The 20348-nt window shown below is 31.2% G+C and overlaps 1 protein-coding gene across 31 annotated transcripts in view; it reads right to left on the bottom strand.

Annotated features, from left to right (window-relative positions):
• Window positions 1–20348, bottom strand: part of LOC145253848 (phospholipid-transporting ATPase IA-like) — a 517619-nt gene that overhangs the window by 221978 nt on the left and 275293 nt on the right. For all 31 annotated transcript variants that reach the window (XR_013863764.1, XR_013863763.1, XR_013863765.1 and 28 more), the window contains one exon: window positions 14328–14448. Coding sequence is in view for 28 of the 31 variants with exons in the window: in XM_080112987.1 (XP_079969113.1) it covers window positions 14328–14448 (121 nt within the window). In the remaining 3 variants the exon portion in view is untranslated. The remainder of the gene's footprint in view (window positions 1–14327; window positions 14449–20348) is intronic.

The following is a 20348-nucleotide window of genomic DNA, read 5'->3' as shown; positions in this document are numbered from 1 at the left end:
AATGAGGAAAACTAATGCCAATAACAGAACTGAACGAGTCAAAAGTTGTACCATACAGATTTATAAAAATTCACCCATTATCATCTGCTTAAATAAAAGTGCATAGGAACCATGAATGTTACATAAACTAGAGTCCAAATGAAAAACAATTAAAATATTTTGAAGTCTGCTGGTTTTAACTACCAAGATATACGAGAGGATAATAGAAAGAGGGGAGAAAAAAGAAAAACTAATGGAAAGGATGGTGTAGATTTTGGCATTGTGTAGAGCAAGGAGTCGCCAGAAAAATTGCTGGCAGACAGCCATTGAAAAAATTCCTTCAAAATATCTATTCAAGATATGCATGTAAAGCAAAAGCTATAACACTAAGAAAATAATGTTCGCCAATGGTACAAGACGATATTTCTGAGATACATGGAAAATGTAAAAAGGCTCAACAAAAAGGGGGAAAAACATTTAACAAGCTGGTGCAAAAGACCATGGGAAGAATTGATTAATAAGAATAGCTTCAATAGAACTGCTTGCCAATAACGGTTCTTGAAATAACAATGATGCTTATTCAGATTAATATACAAGATGACAAGGCAATCAAATTAGGGAATAAAACATATCTAAGTACACATATTTTTCATCTTTGAACATTTATTCTTGAAATGTCATCCAATATCTAAGACAGATAAATCAGGCATGCAAAACTCATTTCCCCCTAAGTGTGGATCAATTTATGTTGTGACATTTTGGCTAGACCTATTCCAAAGATGCATTTGTGCATCTTCTGCTTATGATATTAATAAAATGATATATTTGAAATTTTCTGAATAAGCTAACTAATATTGCTTTTAATTAATATGCATTTATTCAATTTAAATTATAAAATTGGGCAATTTTAGCTGTTAAATGAAAAAATTACAATATATTTTATGCGGGCCACAAGTAAGGCAGCATGCAGTTCATGGACTGTATGTTTACATGCTTGCCATAAATGGTGTGTTCAGTGAAGAACACTAACATATAAATTCCTTTTCTTTTTTTCACAAGTTCCTTGTCTTTTAGCTAAGATTAAAGTATAGTATTTGTTCTGACACTTCACTATCTTTTCTGTCCTGTCAGTGAAGAAGAAATCCTTTTAGAGTAAGGTAATTATCATTTTGGTCTCACTCTAATGTATACCATTTTGGAGAGCTGGATTTTCCCCTCAGATTAAAAACTGACCTTGTGGGTAAACAATTAAATAGTTAAAATATCTTGAAGTCTTTATTACTTACTGAATTTTTGCGTCTAGAGAAAAGTGTGCATCTAGATGCAAGAAGATAATTTCTAATTTTATAGAGAACTAGCATTTCAGCCTGGCGTTGCCTGGGTGTTTGGAGGTGCATGTTGAGCAAAAAAAGTGGTCAAATTTTTTTTTTTTTTAAACTTTGAGCCCTATTATGACCCCTTAACATTTATTGTTTGGGGCTCAAATCAAGTTATTAAGTTAGAGCCATATCCAAGGAACCTATATGTAAAATTTCAAGTGTTTAGACCCAAAATTGTCAGAGGAGTTTGGTAGAGTTCTCAAAGGTCAAATCGTTGAACTTTGACCCCTTAACAGCCAAATTTCTGGCCGAAAACCGATCAAAGATTTTCCCAAATCTCAGTACCCTGATTATCAAATTTCGAGTCTGTAGACTTAAAATTGACAGAGTTATTGCATAGGGAAATGTACACAGACACACACAAACACATTCACTTTTATAGATATATAGATTTCTTACAATTTTATGATTTCTTACTGAAAGCTGCCACACCTGTGCCATGTATGCTTTGAGTTTTCTTCAAACATTTTCTTTCAGTCAATCGAGACATTACTTTATTAATTTGTTAAAAACATTGTGAAAATTAATCGCATTGTTTTCGTTATGTAATAAAAAAAAAAAGTGTTTAGAACAATCGCAATCCATATAAATCTAATCCATCAGTTTGTTCGTTCCACTTTTTCTTTGAAGCTACTGGGACGATTTGGCTGAGATTTTGTATTGGCCTTTGTTATAATAAGGTGCAATGAACTAACTACTATATCTGTTCGATACACAATTACATAATGGAGTGCCAAGTTCAAATCTCCAAACATTTTCTTTCAAGCAATCCAGGCATCACTATTATGAAGTTGTTAAAAACATTTAAAATTTATCACATTGTTTTCATAATTTTTTGAAAAAGTGGAACAATCGCAATCCATATTAATCTAATCTTTTGCAATATTTTTGATATAAAAAAAAGAGTATGGTCACAGAAAGTTAGAAGGTTCTACTTATAGACACTGGTGATAGTAACCGACGAATCAAATAGACACGTTCTGCTAACAACCAATCAGAAACCAGAATTGCTCCATAAAAATATTAAATCTTAGTATTCCAGCACATAATTTTTTCGTTTTATAAATATTTCCTGAAACAGTCTTCGTTCAGAAAATAGAAAGTATATATATTGTTCTATTAAACCTTTTATTGTTTAAATAATTTGAGTTTGTTGGTTTTATTTTTTAAAAATATAAAGGTTGACAAAACATTTTTCATTTACTAATGACATTTTTTCATTCATTTACTAATGGAAGAGTGTCGGGTAAAAAAAAAAAAATAAAAAATAAAAAAAACTTGCTAAAAGATAAGACCCCCCCCCACCTTTTGTCACCAGTTGGAAAAACCACTACTCGCAATGAGAGCAGTGCAAAATCTTTTTTCTCTAAGGGCTAAGTATTCTTCAACTTTTTCATGGACTTGACGTAGTTAGGCTGTTTTATGCATAAATAAACTTTGCTCACAAATGAAAACAATGTTAATTCGCGGCCCCTAAAGTTTTGCAACAGTGCGAACATAACTAATCATAGGCCTCGAAGTTTCGAAACAGACAGTGCCTATGTGACAGAATAAGAAAACTCATTAAGATAAATAAGGATTATCTTTAAAGTAGTTAATAAAATTCTTGTACATCATATTAAATATGTTATGAAAAGTTCTATGACGTTTTTATCATAAATTTTTGACAGCATTAATCTCAGTTCAAACAAACACTTCAACTTAAAAATATAAGAGAATCATAATGAAAGAATCGTAAATCTAAGGTATTTTTTAACGATGCGATTCCGATTCCCTCCAAAATACACGATTCTTCCGATTAACGATTCTGATTAATCATCCCACCATTAATTTGTATTAAATAATTATTCATTAAAAAATGAACTAATCTTTCATCATATGTGGACTATGATCAGATTTCTATAAAAAAGAAAAGAATATTACGTGGAATTTAGAATAAATTCGTCATTGATAAGGTTACAAGTATTAATGTTTGTTTTAAATTTGGTATTTTCTTAAATTATTAAAAATTAATTTGTGTGTGGGTTGTTTTCCTTTGAATTTGGTGAGAGGGGGTATTTTTTTGACACTAAAAAATACATTCAAACATGTTATAAATAAAATAATTACTTAACTGTTTGGCAAAACACAGATTGTGGACAAGCCTACTCATGCACACTGTCAGACACTTTGCAAGTTTTCTTGATTTTTGTTCTGACAGCTTGCTCTGACCTGTGCTCATCCACTGTCCTCTTTACTGTGATCTTCCGATTAAGATCAAAACAAAATGCAACAAGACCTATGATGTCCCTCACCATGAACAGTGTATAGATACTTGATGATTGACTGGCACAGCCTCAGATCTTTCCTATCAAAAATACCCCTGCATTCCAGAGGTCAAAAGAATGTGTCTTGTATCATATCAAATTTAATTAATCGGTTAACTATTGGTAGAGAGTGTTATATCCTATAAGAAATCCCAACAGAAACCAAACAGCCAGCCATGGTAAACCTTAGAATGTGTCATTGTCATTACACACAGAAATTATTATTTCAATTGCTTTCAACGAAATAGATGTTGTGACACAAAAGTTGCCTTCAGTACTGCCAACAACCACTGCAAAAGGTTTATCGAAAATGTGAGTCATATACCCAATTTTTAAGTCGAGAGTAGTTAAACAGAAGTTTGATTCTTGATCAGTTTTAGTATATAACTAGTGAAACATGCATGGTCCCTCTGTAAATGCACAGTGAACGAGGCATAAAAAAAATGACTAAGTTCAGCATTTGCCCCCCCCCCGCCCAAGCCCCAAAAGTCCCTAGGGGACGTCAAATCCTAGTGAAAATGAACAAACGGTGCAGTTTTAGGCCTTAACATATGTAAATTTGATTTGAGTTTTACACCATGCAAAAAAAGAAATGACTAAGTCCATCATTTGCCCCCCCCCACCCCATTTAGCCCCGAAAGTCTCCAAGGCCTTAACATATTTAAATTTGAGTTCAGCACCATGCAAAACTGCTAAATAGACATACACAGAAAATTTTGGACAAATATAGTAAAATAGTCCCAAAAATGGAATGTTTTTATTAGCCCTAAAAGAGCCCCTGGGGCACACCCAAGAGATTTTGCAATGTATAGACAAACGAAATTATATAAAAATCAGTTAGTTGCTTTCCAAAAGTTTTATAAAAATCCAAAGCATCATTTTTTTTTAATAAGCACAAAAGTGTCAATTTTAGCCATTTTAATCCGAAAGGCACCCCTACGGGGGCAACCGGAGTTTTCCCGGAAAATCCGTTCTGTTACTTTTTTACTCATCATGTTTAATGTTTGTGCAAAATTTTTTTAAATTCCAAGGTGTAATTATTAAGTGCGGACAGACAAACAGACACGGGTGAATTTACAGGTCAACTCTCCTTTTGTTGGGAGACCAACAAACAGATGCGTGACCTCTATTCCAACCATTATTAATGGATAAGAGATGATTCTGTCAGCATTCGATAAAGCCAAACTTTTTGCAAATTCCACTCTTTGTGTTCAGGGCGAGTTACTTTTGGAATTTCCTCCTAAAATTGTAATATTGTCAGTAACATCTATATATTTATCAACGATGTTGCGATCTATCAAGAACCTTGCTGCCAGCAAAGCAACTAGCCTTAACAACGTTCCAATCATAGTGCTTAAAAAACTGCAGCTGGAACAAACTCCATTCTTACAAAGCTGCTCAATAGTTACTTAAAAGGAGAAATGCTTCCCAACACCTTGGAAAACACTGTCAGTCAGCCCAATATTTTAAAATCCTTGAGATCAGTCTTTGGCATCTCAGAACAGACTAATCAATCTTTTGTGTGTTGTGAATAAGTTGCTTGAATCTGTGATAAATGTATTGTCAATCACTTCAACAAAAACAGCGTACTCAGTAACAAGCAATATCGATTTTTTCCTACAAGAACAGTTGATGTGCTGACTGTAATATCATACAGGATCAGTGAATCTAGTGATGAGGTGTTTCATTTCTAGAGCAATAGCTCTTGGCATATCTTTGATAGGGTTTGACAAAAGTCTACTTCACAAGATTTCTGGCTATGGAATATTTGAAAATATCCTCTCAACTGTCAACTTTTTCTCTGATAGGTCTAGAAAAGTAATTGTTCATAGGTAGAAGTCTGAAGCTAATAGTAATAGTATCAGTGCTAGTGTGCCTCAAGGAACGATTCTGAGCCTAATCCTTTTCCTGATCTTCATCAATGACTTCCCAAATCGCAATTTAAAATCATTAGTCAACATTTATGCAGACAATACAACCATCTATGGCAACACTTCAAAGAGCATTAATGATCAAGATCTTTCTGATTCTCTTTCTAATCTGGAACATATGGTGCAATAGGGTAGGTCGATTTTGGAACCCCGGTGATGATAGTTGGGGTTTGACATGGAAAAGACCTACACAAAATATTTTTTCTCAAAATTGTTATCTTTGCTTGAGGAAATGACTTTAATAGTTGAAAAATTGAAGCGATTAAAAGTTTTTCGGTGAATTGCTAAGAACGTCCCGTCATCAAAAAAACCGTACTGTTAAGAAAATGGAATCATTATTTAGAATATATTTTAAACTACATTTTTAAATAAAATGAGTGAGGATAATGAATTAATAAAATAAATATTAACTTTAAAGGCAAAATTGTTTTTTTAATAGTAGCGACCGAAGTTTGCTTTTTCATTTCAGGAACTTTTTTGGGTGGAAACATTTTAGATTTCACCGTCGCAAAACACACTCGTTATTGATATTAAAAATTAACGTTTGTTTATTATTTAATTGGAAAACATTACGATTTAGGCTTAATTATTTTAAAAGGAAAAACGAAAAAGACTTGTTTAAAATATATATTATTATATTTCAAGTGCCTGCAGTGAATTTAAACATATTCGTTTTATCTTTATTAGTGTGTTTTTCTATTAGGTTGGTGCAAAAATAATGGCATATTTTTGACATTCAAACGAACGTCAAAGACATTATTTTTGCCCCAATCTAATATTTCACATCAAATTCTATTTGAAATTTTTATTAAAATATGGTTATACTCCAGTTTTATATTAAAGCAAAAAAAATAGTCCATACAATTTTTATTCTACATATTCTTTGCAAAACATAACCACGTAAATTTTCAAATTTTTCTACTTAATAAAAAAATACTTTGCAGAAAATTAGTGTCAAATTTTAATTTCTTTTATTTTTAGGGAGTAATTGTTTTTAAGTAGTATTTTTCTTCTAAAATTATAGTTTTAAAATCAGATAACCCACAAAAATTAATACAAGTAAATAAGGAAACTCCTTTAAAAGGAGTTTCGTTAATTGTGCATCTATGTTATTGTGTTAAAATAACTTTATTTAGAAAGCCATTCTTAATATGGGAAGGAGGTTGTATTGTAACTATTCTGTACTTTCACCTAAAAATTTAATAAACAAAAATTTCATAAAAATTAAATTAAACTTGAAAATACTATTAAAAATAGCATAACATAGATGCACAAGCACTGGTTTTTCAAACTCTAAACACTAAGCACTCGTTTAAAATGGCACAGCTACAGCAAGAATGAATCTTTTTATCGATAAATTCATGTTATCAAAGGAGGAGCTAAAATCTGCTAAAAGTGTCTAAACTAAACACTACTATGCCTCTGATTTGGTTCTCTCTCTTCAATATATCTAATTCAACTCTATAAAGTTTTTCATTATTTCTTAAACTAGCATTTATTTTTTTACGTATGAAACTGGAACATAGCCTAATACAGTTTCCTTCAGTTATAATCCATTTATTTATTTTACTTTTCAGATTAGAATGTCAGTAAAAGCACGACGTTCAGTTTTAACCTGTGGTTCACAAAATTTGCTGGTCCACCTTGTCATTTGGATGAAACAGCACCCCCAACTTCACGACAAGTCATCCAGTTTAGTTACTTCCTTGAAAACAGTTATCCCACTTAAAAAATAGTGAGATTTCTAAGTTAATTGCCAAGAAAATAATTAGTATTCGGCAAGCAGTTAATCCACAAATACCCTTGTTAAGGTAACATTATATAGGACAGAAGGTCAATATGTTTTGCTATAAGAGGACCAAACAGATTGACAGGAAATCTCTTGCAGCAATCCAAGTGAAAAGAATGAAGGAACAGCTAGACAAACTGTTTGATACATCTTATAGCTGTAAACTTTCTGCCTTGAGATGTGATGACTTTGCAGTAAAGTGCAAGACAGAAAATTGTCAAACAAGGCACATAATCTGCACTTGTCCTTCTAACAAGGAGTTAAAATTAATTCTATAGATTCACCTGCAATTATGTTCCTTTTTTTGTGGAAAATAAATATATTGGTATTTATTATGTAATTTGGCTCTATTATTAAACATGCAAATTTTCCAATTTTCAGGTTCCACTAGAAGAACTGTCATTTACAGCAATTTTTAAATTAATTGATGGAACAACAAAAAGCCTAACATTTACTGGTCCTTTGGGGAAACTTCGTATCAATAATTATGAAGATTTGCCTCAAGTAAGATTCAAAAAAATTAGTGTCTCTCCCAATCATCATTATCTGACAGCAGAAGAAACAAATAATTTAAGTGTGAAGACCAGAGGCTACTTTTTGAATATGCTGTTGGCATTTCTTATGGAGAAGTTAACTTAGCCATCTTCCTTGATTCAAGGACCCAATTTTCTAACATAAACCACAAAATTAATGTGTTTATGGACTAGAGTTGTCTATCCTCAAACACTATGATAAATTAAACATTTTGGTCAAATTTATCATCCAAGTGTATGCAGTTAGTTGGTTTGAGATCAAAATCGACAATATTTTTTTTAACCAACAACAGTATATTTTAATATGATTCAGAACAGAACAGTTAACTGAAATCCAAATTACTGTTTTGAACTGTTCAAAATATAGTGCCTTTTGCATTTTTTCCAGAAAATATCCTAATATCGATGATAAACTCAGATGAATTGGATGTGAGAGAAGAGGGTAATTAAAGTTTATTAGTTTTCTCAATTTACCCAAACAATAATCAGTTTTATACATATATCACAAAAATATTTGAAAAAAAAAGAAAAAAAAAGAAAAAAAAAGTGTTTTCAAATAATTGTTTTTTTGTGTTGTTTTTTCCAGAAATAATGAACAACTTAAAAAAAAAAAAATATATATATATATATATTACTGCTATCAATTTTGCAGCCACACACTAGTCAAATTTGATTGATTTTTTTCAAAAAGTTGTATATGGGCAGGAAACAAGACAGACATTATTACAATCTCATCGTGCCAGCAAATTAGACCTTCATTATCCTCAAAAGGAAATTATACAGAACAAATTAGTTCTATTATAAATTTATATTATTGCCTCTAATAAAAAATTAAAATACATCGTTTTGTAACTTGTATCAAGTTGTTATATTGTGTAATACATCTCCACTTATCTGTTTGAATTGTGAAATTTAAAAGACTTAGTTGCTGATTAGCTATTTTACAATTTTTGTTTCATCAATGCAGTAAAAGTTTAGATATTTTGCTAGTTGTAATTCATAATTAAAATTATAATTCATGTATTTATTTTTCTTTCAATGTATTTCATATAAATATATCAATTTTAATTGCATATTTTATAAAAAAATAGTGAAATTTCAAAGTCAGTGTTGTGAAAAATGCTATGAAAATGAAGGCTTTTCAGCATTTTTAGTCGCGTGCAAGCGACTCTAATAAGTCACTCCGTTGGTCCATCGGTCGGTCTGTCCGTAACACTTTTGTGCTTGGCCTTTTTGGTTAAGATCAAAGGTCTGTTATTAATAGATGCTGTTCTTAGCTTTTTAAGCTTTTCTTGACCTAAGTAGAATGTCCCCCAGTATGAAAGGGTGAATGCGGTATTATGGTGAAAGATACTAGCTGGGAGAAACTTTTGATTTTGTTTAGTTCTGGAGTGACAAGGATGACCAACGACACCCACAATACCCCCCTTTTGAGTTGGTCATGTGCCTAAGTTTTTTGTTCATTGTTGATTTTGACTGTATTTTTAACATGAATAAAAGATTTAAATATCTCAAAGTGTAGTATCTGTTCCGGCAGATACTGCAAGCAAAGACCATATGGCAACCCCACATAAAAGACCTTGGTCAATGTAGGGGCAACCCTTCATACCAATTGTCACTATCCAGCTCCCCTACTCCCCGGGGAGTTGGTCCCCATTTCCCCTTCACTCCTCACATTAAAAAATCGGCCTTGTGCTTAATTTGTTCGGTGGGGGAGCAAATAAATACTCTTTTCTTGGCTTTTTGGTCAAGATCAAAGTGTAATATCTGTTCTTACTACATGCTGTACTGATGTTTGTAACTTTTCCTTGGCCACATAGCTAATATAACGTTTCAAATTCCCTAAACCAAATAATTTGTGATATAAAGTGGGGGATCACTTTTCTGTATTAATTTAATGAAAAATGATCACCCACTTTACAACCAGGCAGTCTCAAAGCCATTCAAAGTCATTCTCCAGATCATTCAAGTTGTTTTTGAAGGATTCCAGTTATTTTTAAGCATTCAAGTCATTCTTAAGGTCATTCAATTTATCCTTAAGTTCATTAAAGTTATTCTAAGTCATTTACTTTTTATTTATTTAAGTCATTTCAGCCTATTTTTCGATCATTTTAGTTTATCTTTAAGAATTTAATGTCAATCCTACATTCACGCATTCATTCATTATACGAGAGCACGCGACTAATGGCTATCGGCCTTGTTCTACACGATTTTTAAAATTAAATGCTCAATTTTCTGTTCAAGATGGGAATTTAATTTTTGGTATATGTTCTTATCACATCAAATCCCAATTATCATCACCAGTGCCATGTTGATTTTCTGAAAAAAGTTGTAAATGGACCTGCCCTAATGGTGCAATGGGGGAAAAAAGGGGTCTGCTTACTTTCAATACATGTAAAAATCAAGCATTTCTCCTTTAACCACCATGCTCGGATCCTCACTTTGCTCCAAATGAAATGTATGCCTCTCACCTTGAGGATCTAATCTGCTTTTATAAGCTTCTCGGACTGACCTTCACTCCAGACTTAAAAACCAAATGGAACTTCCATGAGCAAAGTTTCTTTCTTAAACTGCCTGTTTGTAGATCACGTTGCCATGAAACTGCTTTCCGGCTGACTACAATATTGCTCTTTGTTGCAATATTTTTTACCTATAATGGGGTATGGTCCCTCACAGTTGGAAGATTCTATTTATAAACACTGCTGCTAGGAACTGACGAATCAAATTAATTCACATTCTGTTACCAACCAATCAGAAACCAGAATTGCTCCATAAAAATTAAACCTTTTTTTTTATTAGCAACTTGGCATGTGTTTTCTTTGTGTCAACACGGGAAGAATCTTTTGCTCTCTGGCTACAAAATTATAAAGTCCAGAACTCGTCATTTCCAGGACTTGTATAGAACAACTAACCATCGGAAACTGTTCTGAAACTAAACATGGTTTCCAACTCAAGAGCCCTTGTCAAGTCCAATGTAAACAATTTCTTGTTGAACTGTTTCCTTAAAAAAATCAATTCTAATAAATTACAAACATTGTTACTAATCTCCTCAATGTTTCATTGTCCACCTGCCAAATGCAATTAACACTTAATATCAAGTGGCCATTTTAATAGTTTTATCTACCCATTTTCTTTTTTTTTTTTTTTTTTTAATTTGTTTGGGTGTATTAATAAAATTTTGAAGTAACATGTTTCCTTTGTTTTATCATTTGCTTATCCTTACAAAGTGTAGGCAAATCATAATTTGTTATGGTTTAATGTAATACATTAAGTACAAAAGCAGTAATAATCACAAATGAAAACCATATTGTATTGCTATTTAATTGTTTCCCCATGTGAGCAATATTACACAAGATAGTTTTTAATGCATTAGGATAAAAGGGTTTCCCTTCCATTGACTAAGGACAAATTAATTGTAGCACTAGAACAAATACTACACACTCATTTTAACCCGAAGACCAGATCTACTTTTTGAAATTTTGTAGTAAACAGATTTGCAATAAGAGTATGAAAAATGTATAATTTTATTCTCCATATCTTGAAAGAGAAAGTGAAATGGAATTCATTTTATTTTTTTGTAAAAATGAAAAATTTGGATGCTGATTTATTGTTTACAAAAGGAACTCATTAAAAATTAAAAACAGGATTTAATTTTATTTGGCTTTATGTAAACATTTTTTCGCAAAATAGAATTTGTTTCATTATAACAGTAAACTGGCATTTTAAAGCATAAGATAAATCAATGTTGTAATCTAAATAATAATAAGTATTTACATTCACAAGAGAATTATTAAGCTACTTTACATTTTCATCTCAAACAGACATAATCTATCTACATCATACCAATTTAATGGGTTGGACAAAGTATGTAATCAATGAAAACGATTGGAATTTCTTTTATTTTATCTGAATAACACATACTGAAATTGTAAATAACTGGTGTATTAGAAAAATTTAACGATTCATCATACATACAACACTATTTAGATCTACTATTGATAGTCTGACTATCTTTGTTAGATTAATTTAGATTAACCTAAAATAAATCTGCAAGATATAACTTGTTGAACTTGATGGAAATTTCACTAATTTTTTTACTTGAGTTCAACAATTAACGAGGCCAGTTTGGAGTAGCTATTAACACTAAGTTCTCAAAAAAGACTATACTAAAACCAAAAATTTAATAGTGCTAAATTTGTGATACTGTGACATCTCCCAAAAATGTTAGAAAATGAAAAAAAGAGGAAAAAAAAAAATATAACAAAAAAGGAAATAGTTGATAAGCAAAACAAAATATAGGAAGTGAGGTTAGTAGAAAGATAAGGAAAGCTCCAACGTACACAAAAGCATTTGAAAAATAGGATTCTTAATCAAGATGTGATGATAACTTTGATAAAGAACCAAACATAGATGTTAATAGATGTAGGGTTAGTTTACAAACAGTTTTAGGAATGACAGTTTACAGCCAGTCTTGATTTTGCAACAGTTTATAGTGAGAGATAGTTGAAAGTAGATTGTGGCTCCGAACAGATGGGGAGATGCATTGATCAACTGACTGACGAACATGATCTTGACAGACGATTTAGTCTTTTTCCGGGATCATATCACACACAGAGTGCAACTGATATCTACAGTATGTGTCGGAATTGTGTTTATTCTGAGTTCTTTAATTTTTTATACTTGCTAACTAGTGCTCACCTTTGATAGTTACCATTGTGCGAGAAACAACAACATGGCCAGAACGAGAAATGAAGAGAAGAGAAAATAGAGAAAAGAAAATGGAGAAGGAAACCATGGCACACAGCATTTGGATTAATTTATTAACAGAGGTTCACAACAGAGTATGAACATCCCATTTAGCATGTTCTTTAATTTGAATCAGATTTGAACAACTATTTAGACAATGGAGACCATTAAGTAAACAAATTTGGCCCAGTGAATCCTGAATGCAAAACTTTGGAAATAGGAATACATTGTTATTTAGCTGTGAAATCTTTTATTTAAAATGGGCAAATATGAATCAATGCTATTTCACAAGATAAATAAACAAACTTAATAGCTTATAAAACCGGTCTTATTTATTTATAGTTATGTAGCATTGCTCAGTTGTAAAGCATGCTTAAATATTATAATTTAATTTATGCAGATTTTGTATTTATTATTATAGAGCCAATTCTCTATTGATTATTATATTGTACCCAATATATAGTAGTGATTTCAAAAGTTAAAAAAAAAAAAAAAATGACTTGGGTGCCATCAACTAGAATCGAAACTAAAACAGTTAATTCTCGCAGTATTCACTACTAACTGAACTAACAACACATTCAAATCAAAACTTGACAAATTAACACAGTTAAACATAAATGTATATTTGTATATGTGTATAGCATACATATTACATCAAGTACGCCAACCAAGTTCCAATTTTTTCAATTTTGACCTCTTAGTAGCTATTTTATCCAACTAAAAACCAAACGGATTTTGTTCCACAGGTCTGAATACCCCAGATATTAAGTTTCAAGTCTGTAAACAAAAAGTTGATAGAATAGTTTAGTAGAGACTGTTCCACAGACATATATATATATATATATATATATATGCAAACACACTTTTATATTCTAAATACTATGCAATTATACACAATGTAGAAAATATGCATAAATAGAACTGGGCGTAATAGTTAAATGAACCAATCATCCATAAGAATCATATGCAAATTAGTTAACCTTTGTGAAGTCACCTGCATATTCATAATTGAGTATATTAAGTAGTTTGTTTTAATAATTTTTAAATAAAAAAGGTGGGCTTTTAATATCAATGTCAGTGCAACAAATAACTCAACTTTATGTGTATAGGCTGACGTAGGTTGAATTTATCAATCTATAGCACAATATCGAAATAAATTAGTAATTGTATATGACTGTCAATACACTATTAATTAGGTCATCTATAAACACAGATTTTAAAGGTGCACTCTAACTCATCAAAAGTGTGTGAATAATACATAGGATAATGTACAATTGTCAGGGAAATCAACAATGTATAAGCCATGTTATGAACAAGAACATTTCAGTGGGGAGGTGAACTATATCTATCTCTTTTCTACTCTTATATAAAAAGAACTGTGTGTGTGTGTGTGTGTGTGTGTGTGTGTTCGTTCTCTATAGACTCCTAAACGGCTGGGTTGATTTGTTTGTTTTTTTTTGTTTTTTTTAAAATTTCACACAAATATACTTCATGTGCCCGGTTTTGTATCGGAATGTCTTCAATAAGTATAACAGAAAATCACAAGGATTCTTGTCAAATACTGCAAGAGTATCATTAAGTTAAATCCGATGCAGAAAGAAAATTGCAAATTGCCTGTATACACAAATAAAAAAAAAAATAAAAAAATAAAAACAATCAAATACCTGATTTTGTTAGAGCAGTATTTCACCGGTTGGGGAGTATTGATATAAACAACACGCTGATTTGTTGGCTCAACTTCTTCCGTTGTTTCTGACTCTGGTCCATCTTGCATGTGGTGATATGCTATATAAATTGAAAAGAAAGAGAAAGTCATTAGAACTAAGTTTTTTTTTCTTTTTTTAATAATGTGAATTTTTTTTTTTTTTTATGTTAGAGATATCAGTTGTAATGAAATAAAATAGCTCTATTTACCCAATCTTGCCCAAGGTAGAGGTATATTGCTGGGTAAAAGGCTTCAAAGAAAAAAAAAAAAATTCAAAATCGTCTTATAATCTTTTTAAAAATAGGATTTTTTTAAAATTTGTTTTAGTTTTTCCTCATTTTATTGTTGATTTCAACAACTATTCAAATAATAACTTCCATAACTTGATTTTTTTTTTTTTTTTTTTTTTAATTTAAACATGAAATTTTTTAAAATTTTTTTTTAAAATCTTGCTGGAGAAAATAATCCACTAATATTTGGAAGCCCTTAAAGAAATAAGGGGACATGTTACATATGTTATTCAATAAAAATTTAAAACAAAACAATGTTTTTTTTTGTTTTGTTTTTTTAATTTGATGACGAATTTAAAAAAAAAATTTATTTGTTCAGAAACTGGGAATTATAGTCATGTCTAACTACGAGTAAGAGAATTTTTCCAAATATGTAACTAGTAGGGAGATTCAATGTTACCTGTGATTGCTTTATTTAACAGGTTGAATTTATTCAATCATTCCATTTATATTTTTTTTATTTATCTTTGCCGCTAATTCTACCCTATACAACCAAGGCTGCCAACCCTCCATATTCCCTTCTGTATCAGAAAACATGCTATGCGACATACAAATATCTGTGCGTGATGTTCCCAAGCTAATCAAAAACTTTGGTTCCAGTAAAGCAGCTGGCCTTGACGGCATGCCAATTATAGTGCTGAAAAAGCTTCAACCAGAACTAACTCCCATACTTAAAAAGCTGTTTAAGTGTTGTCTTAAGGAAAATTGCTTCCCAACACCCTGGAAAACCTCATCAGTATTCCCTGTATTTAAGAATTCCTACAGAAGAGATGTTGCGAGCCTGTCTCTACTTTATCATTATTTTCATGGCAAGTGCTCGTCTGCGCTCCAGTCTATGGTCTCCCCTCACCAAACTTTCACGAGAAACACTTGTCTAGCTGAAAGCACTATCAATAATTTCCTAGTATGGTTTCTATTCTTATTTCCAATAGTTTGCTAAATCTTTGCCACTTCTCTATATATCTAGGAAATCTTTCAATTGTGATTCTACCCTTTTCTTTGATTGAATGTGCCTCACCTGATCCTTGTGATCACCCCACCCAGTGTACAGAAAAGTTTTTGCTACTTATTTAGAATTACACGTAAATTAAATATAGAAAAATATTTATGATGTATGGACTCGTCACAGAATGAAAATGACATATTTAAAAAATTATGTAAATTAATCAAGTAGTTTATTCTTTTTAATGAAGAAAATCAAATTTTGTGATTTGTAGCAATTAAAAAGTTTTAATTATTTATTATGAATACAAACAAAATCTTGGTAGCTGAATTGAATTGTTGCCCTTGAATTTTAATACATTCTAAAACAATATGACACCCTCCTGGCCCGATGTCGCTTCCTCATAAAATTTGATTTATTTAGTTAAAAAATAAAAACTACTGGATCAATTTGCATGATTCTTGGAATATGACATCTTTGTTACCTGACGAGTACATACATCAAAGATTTTTTTTGTATTTTTATTTTTATTAAATGCAATTCTAAATAAGCACCGATTGTTTTTAGCCATTCATATTAGCCATATCCCCTCACAGCTATTATGCATTATGGTTGGAAGCCGGTCAGCATCATATTCAATTTAATGTCCATATTACATGTGGGCAAGTATTGGATGGCATTGCCTAGGTTTTTACTTATCCCTAAGTCCATTTTGATTGTTGGGTAAGTTGTAATTTAAGTTTCATGAAATTCTTCACTTTCCACATAAATTCTTTTGTCGGGTAAAGTACAAAATAGTTAACACTCATAAACTGGTAAAAAAGAAAAAAAAAAAAAGAAAAAAAAATCATAATTTATATGAAACGCTTTAAAATGAAATTCTCTATCGAACCTGGTTAGTTTTAATATATGAAAACTATTTGTAAGATTTTTTACCTTTTAAACATTCTTATAAATCATTTGCACACATTAAAACTAGGCAGCCTCCACCATTTTATGGATTGAAGTTCTCAAGTGTTAACTATTCTGTATTTTACAGTTAAAAAAAAAAAAAATAATAATTTCCACACATTAAAACTATATGTTCAACAGAAAATTTAATTCTGATGCGTTTGTTCAAAATTATTTTTATTTTCAGAATTAATCAGTACACCCCTACTATTAACTATTCTGGACTTTAACCATTTGTCTATTTGATGCTTATTCAAATTGGCACTTATGCTGACAACAGTAAAGAAAAATGCAGAAAAGTCTGTATGGTGTATGTATCACAGAACGAAGATGAAATATTTAAAAAATCACAATTTGATCAAGTAGTTTGTTTTTATTATTCAAGAAAATCAAATTTCACTCCGTGTTCATAACAGAAAAACGTAATGGCCATGATAAAATCAAGAGCAGATAACTGATTTTCCTTTCAATTTTTTTTCTTTTTTGGAAATGTCGGAAAGACAACAAGCAAGATTTAAAACCAAACAATAATTTATTAGCATAACATGTTTTTAAAGAATTTTATTTTTTCAAAAAATAATTTCAAATTATGAAAACATTAAAACGTTAAAAAAACTAAATTTGAAGAATATTAAAATGGCCTCGGCCTTCACTTATCAGTATAAAACGACAAATTTGTTTTTCGAAAAAAATAAATAAAAAAACTACTTGATCAATTTTTATGATTTTTTAAAAACACCATGTTCATTCCGTGACAAGTAGGTACATGATAAAAGTTTTTCTTTATTTTTGTTTGTCACCATAAGTGTTCGTCTAATTACGCACTACCTATTTCAATAAGGTTTCCATTCTTCAATTTTTTTTTTTTTGCATTGATAAATGTGACTTTTTTAATTCTTACTCTTTAAAATTAGAACTAGAGCTAAGAATGTCAAAATATCTTTTCCTGGAACTTTTAAAATGAAGGAGGGGGGGGGGATTCTAAATGAAGAGAAGGTGCTCTATTTCATAGTCGAATCTGGATCTTGGGTAATCTTTCTAAATTTATTTTCCAGCATCATATTTTTTTTTTTTTTTAAAGTTAATCATGCCCGTTCTCTGATCAACTGCAGATTCCATTTTGGTGAAGTGTCAAGTAGGAAATCTAGTCTCCGTGGTAAGGCGGACATATATGAAATGATATAATTGTATTTCGGATAAGTTGGAAGCATCTATTTAACCTTTAATTTCACGACCGATGTATAATAAAATGTCAGCTGCACAGCCATGTCACAACTTTAACCTTTCAACAGAGATTGCCACCATCTTATGAAAACATAAACAGGGGAGAGGAAAAGGTCCAAGCACATATTTGTGTATGTTTATGCGTGAGAGTGTATAACGTCAGTGGATACATGGCATGGAGGGATTACATCAACCTCCCAGACTGCCCAACTAAGCCAGGTAAGGGCCTAAATGGAGTGTAACAAAGCTCTTGATCACTTACTCTGCTAGTTGCTCAACCATCCGCATCCTCATACATTACGGGTCATTGCCCATGGCAAACAGGTGGAAAACCACTCTACATAAGTCAGTATATTCTACAACCCTAGTCAACAGGATGGGGAGGGGGATTTTTAAATAAAGTTCATGTGAGCTTTTACAGTCAAGCTTAATCTATATATATATATATATATATATATATATATATAAAAGGAAACTTGTCCATTTGTGTGTGGAATGGTCTACCAAACTACTGTCAATTTTTGGTCTACAGACTTGAAACTCTCATATATATATATATATATATATATATGGGAATTTTACCTGTGAAACAAATTTGATTAGGTTTTTAGCTGGTATTCATACCGGCTAAGAGGTCAAAATTGAAAAAAAAAATTGAAACTTTGCAAGTTAACTAAACATGTATCTTCTATGCATGCACAAATATATATTTACACATTTAATGTTACCTTTTAAAGTTTTCATATGCAAATGGGCTTAGCTCAGATAGTAATGAATAATGCTGGAGAGTTGTACATTTTGGTTTCGATTCTAGCGGATGGCACCCAAGTCATTTTTTTTTTTTTTTTCAACTTTTGAAATCACTACTATATATTGGATACAATATAATAATCAATAAGGAATTGGCTCAATAATAATACAAAATCTGCATAAATTAAAATATATTTAAGCGTATTTTACAACCGAGCAATGATGGGCGGCTTGCTAGTTATAGAAAAACATTTTGTCATGCATAGATTAATCTTGGAGGTAAAAATTGTCTAGGATATTTTGAAATCATCATCATCATCATATCCTGATTAATTACCGTTTTACATGATGGCATGTGGTGGACGGCTTTAAGAAATCAACTTCCAAACTAAGCTATCTCTAATCATGTTTTTATTTATCTTGCAGATCCATTTTTATCCATTTCACCCATAGTTTTTAGCCTTCCCTTGTGAACTGAACCTGCTACCTCAACTGTTCTACATCTGTGTGGACACACGTATAGCAGCAGCCAATGTATGAAAATACAGAGCCGTGTGAGAGGTAACGTCACGGCAAGAAAGAAGGAAAGAAAAATATAAAAAGAAAAATATGGACCCTTGAGGTTGAAAATGAGCAGAAATAGATAGGTTACACAGGTGGTTAGAGAGTGGCAGGAAAAGACGCCTGCTAAACATGGCTGGACAGAGATGGAGTATCACATGTTTGACACAGCATGGACTTGTTAAACACATTGGAGTACAAGAAGACTTTTGAACAAGAGACAGAACGTTATTCTGGAAATTACTTGTAAATAAATGTCCGTTTCGACAGGAAAAAAAAAAAGGAGTTGAATTCTTTCTTCGCCTTTGTTTCCTTGCCACGGTGTCTACATGTTAAAATGTGTGTAACGTTACACATTAACACATGTGTAACGTTACACATCTACACACCATAGAATGCATTACGTTTTATAACGTAATCATACAATTAATTCCCACTCAAACAACACGATAGAAAGCTATATTTGGGGCTAAACAACGCTATAGACACCCACAATATGGCTAAACAGTGAGAAAGCTATATTAGGATTAGCACACTCATTTCCTAAACCGGTTTTGACAAGCTAAAAGTTGTGATCCACTCTTAACTTTTTTCCAATTTTTCTTTTAATAAATTGATATTGATTAGATGACAAAGTTTCAAATTATCATAAAAAAAAAAAAAAAAAAAAAAAAAAAAAAAAAAATTGTATTGCTTTCAAAAGATCTCCAGTGTGTATGTGTGTGGAGAGGCATTATTGTGTAATTCAAGCTTATAGTAAAACTATCCTCTAATAAAACTGGTTCTAATCTTCAGAAGTTAAGAGTGTAAAAATTCATTTCCTCGCACTATTTTTAAAATGAGCATGTAATGATGCAAAACTTTAACATAACCTGGATTGTAAATATTCATAACTTTGCATATTTAAAACAGCACACAAATAAAATTACAGATTAAAAATTAAAGAGAAAATATAACTATAAATTTTTTTATTTTTAAAAGAATAACCTTAGGGAATCCTTTTCATTTGTGTTCTGTTTTCAATATAGAGCAATCAATTCTATGATATTTAAACGTGTATACTGTGAACGATTCACGCGTAAAAAAAAACCCCGATGACAACCAAGTACCAATTTTTTAATTTTGACCCCTTAGCAGCCCTTTTTTCCTGATAAAGGATTAAAAAGTTTTCCACATGTCTGAATACCCTATATACCAAATTTCAAGTCTGTAGATCAAAAATTAGTCGAGCATTTAAGCTGAGAGTTGTCCTCACACACGT

The sequence above is a fragment of the Euprymna scolopes genome, chromosome 3 (genome assembly GCF_053919585.1).
Source record: "Euprymna scolopes isolate OS-2025 chromosome 3, ASM5391958v1, whole genome shotgun sequence".
NCBI classification, from domain to species: Eukaryota; Metazoa; Mollusca; class Cephalopoda; order Sepiida; family Sepiolidae; genus Euprymna; species Euprymna scolopes.
The sequence above is the reverse complement of the archived record's forward strand: the minus strand, read 5'-3'. Positions and strand labels throughout refer to the sequence as shown.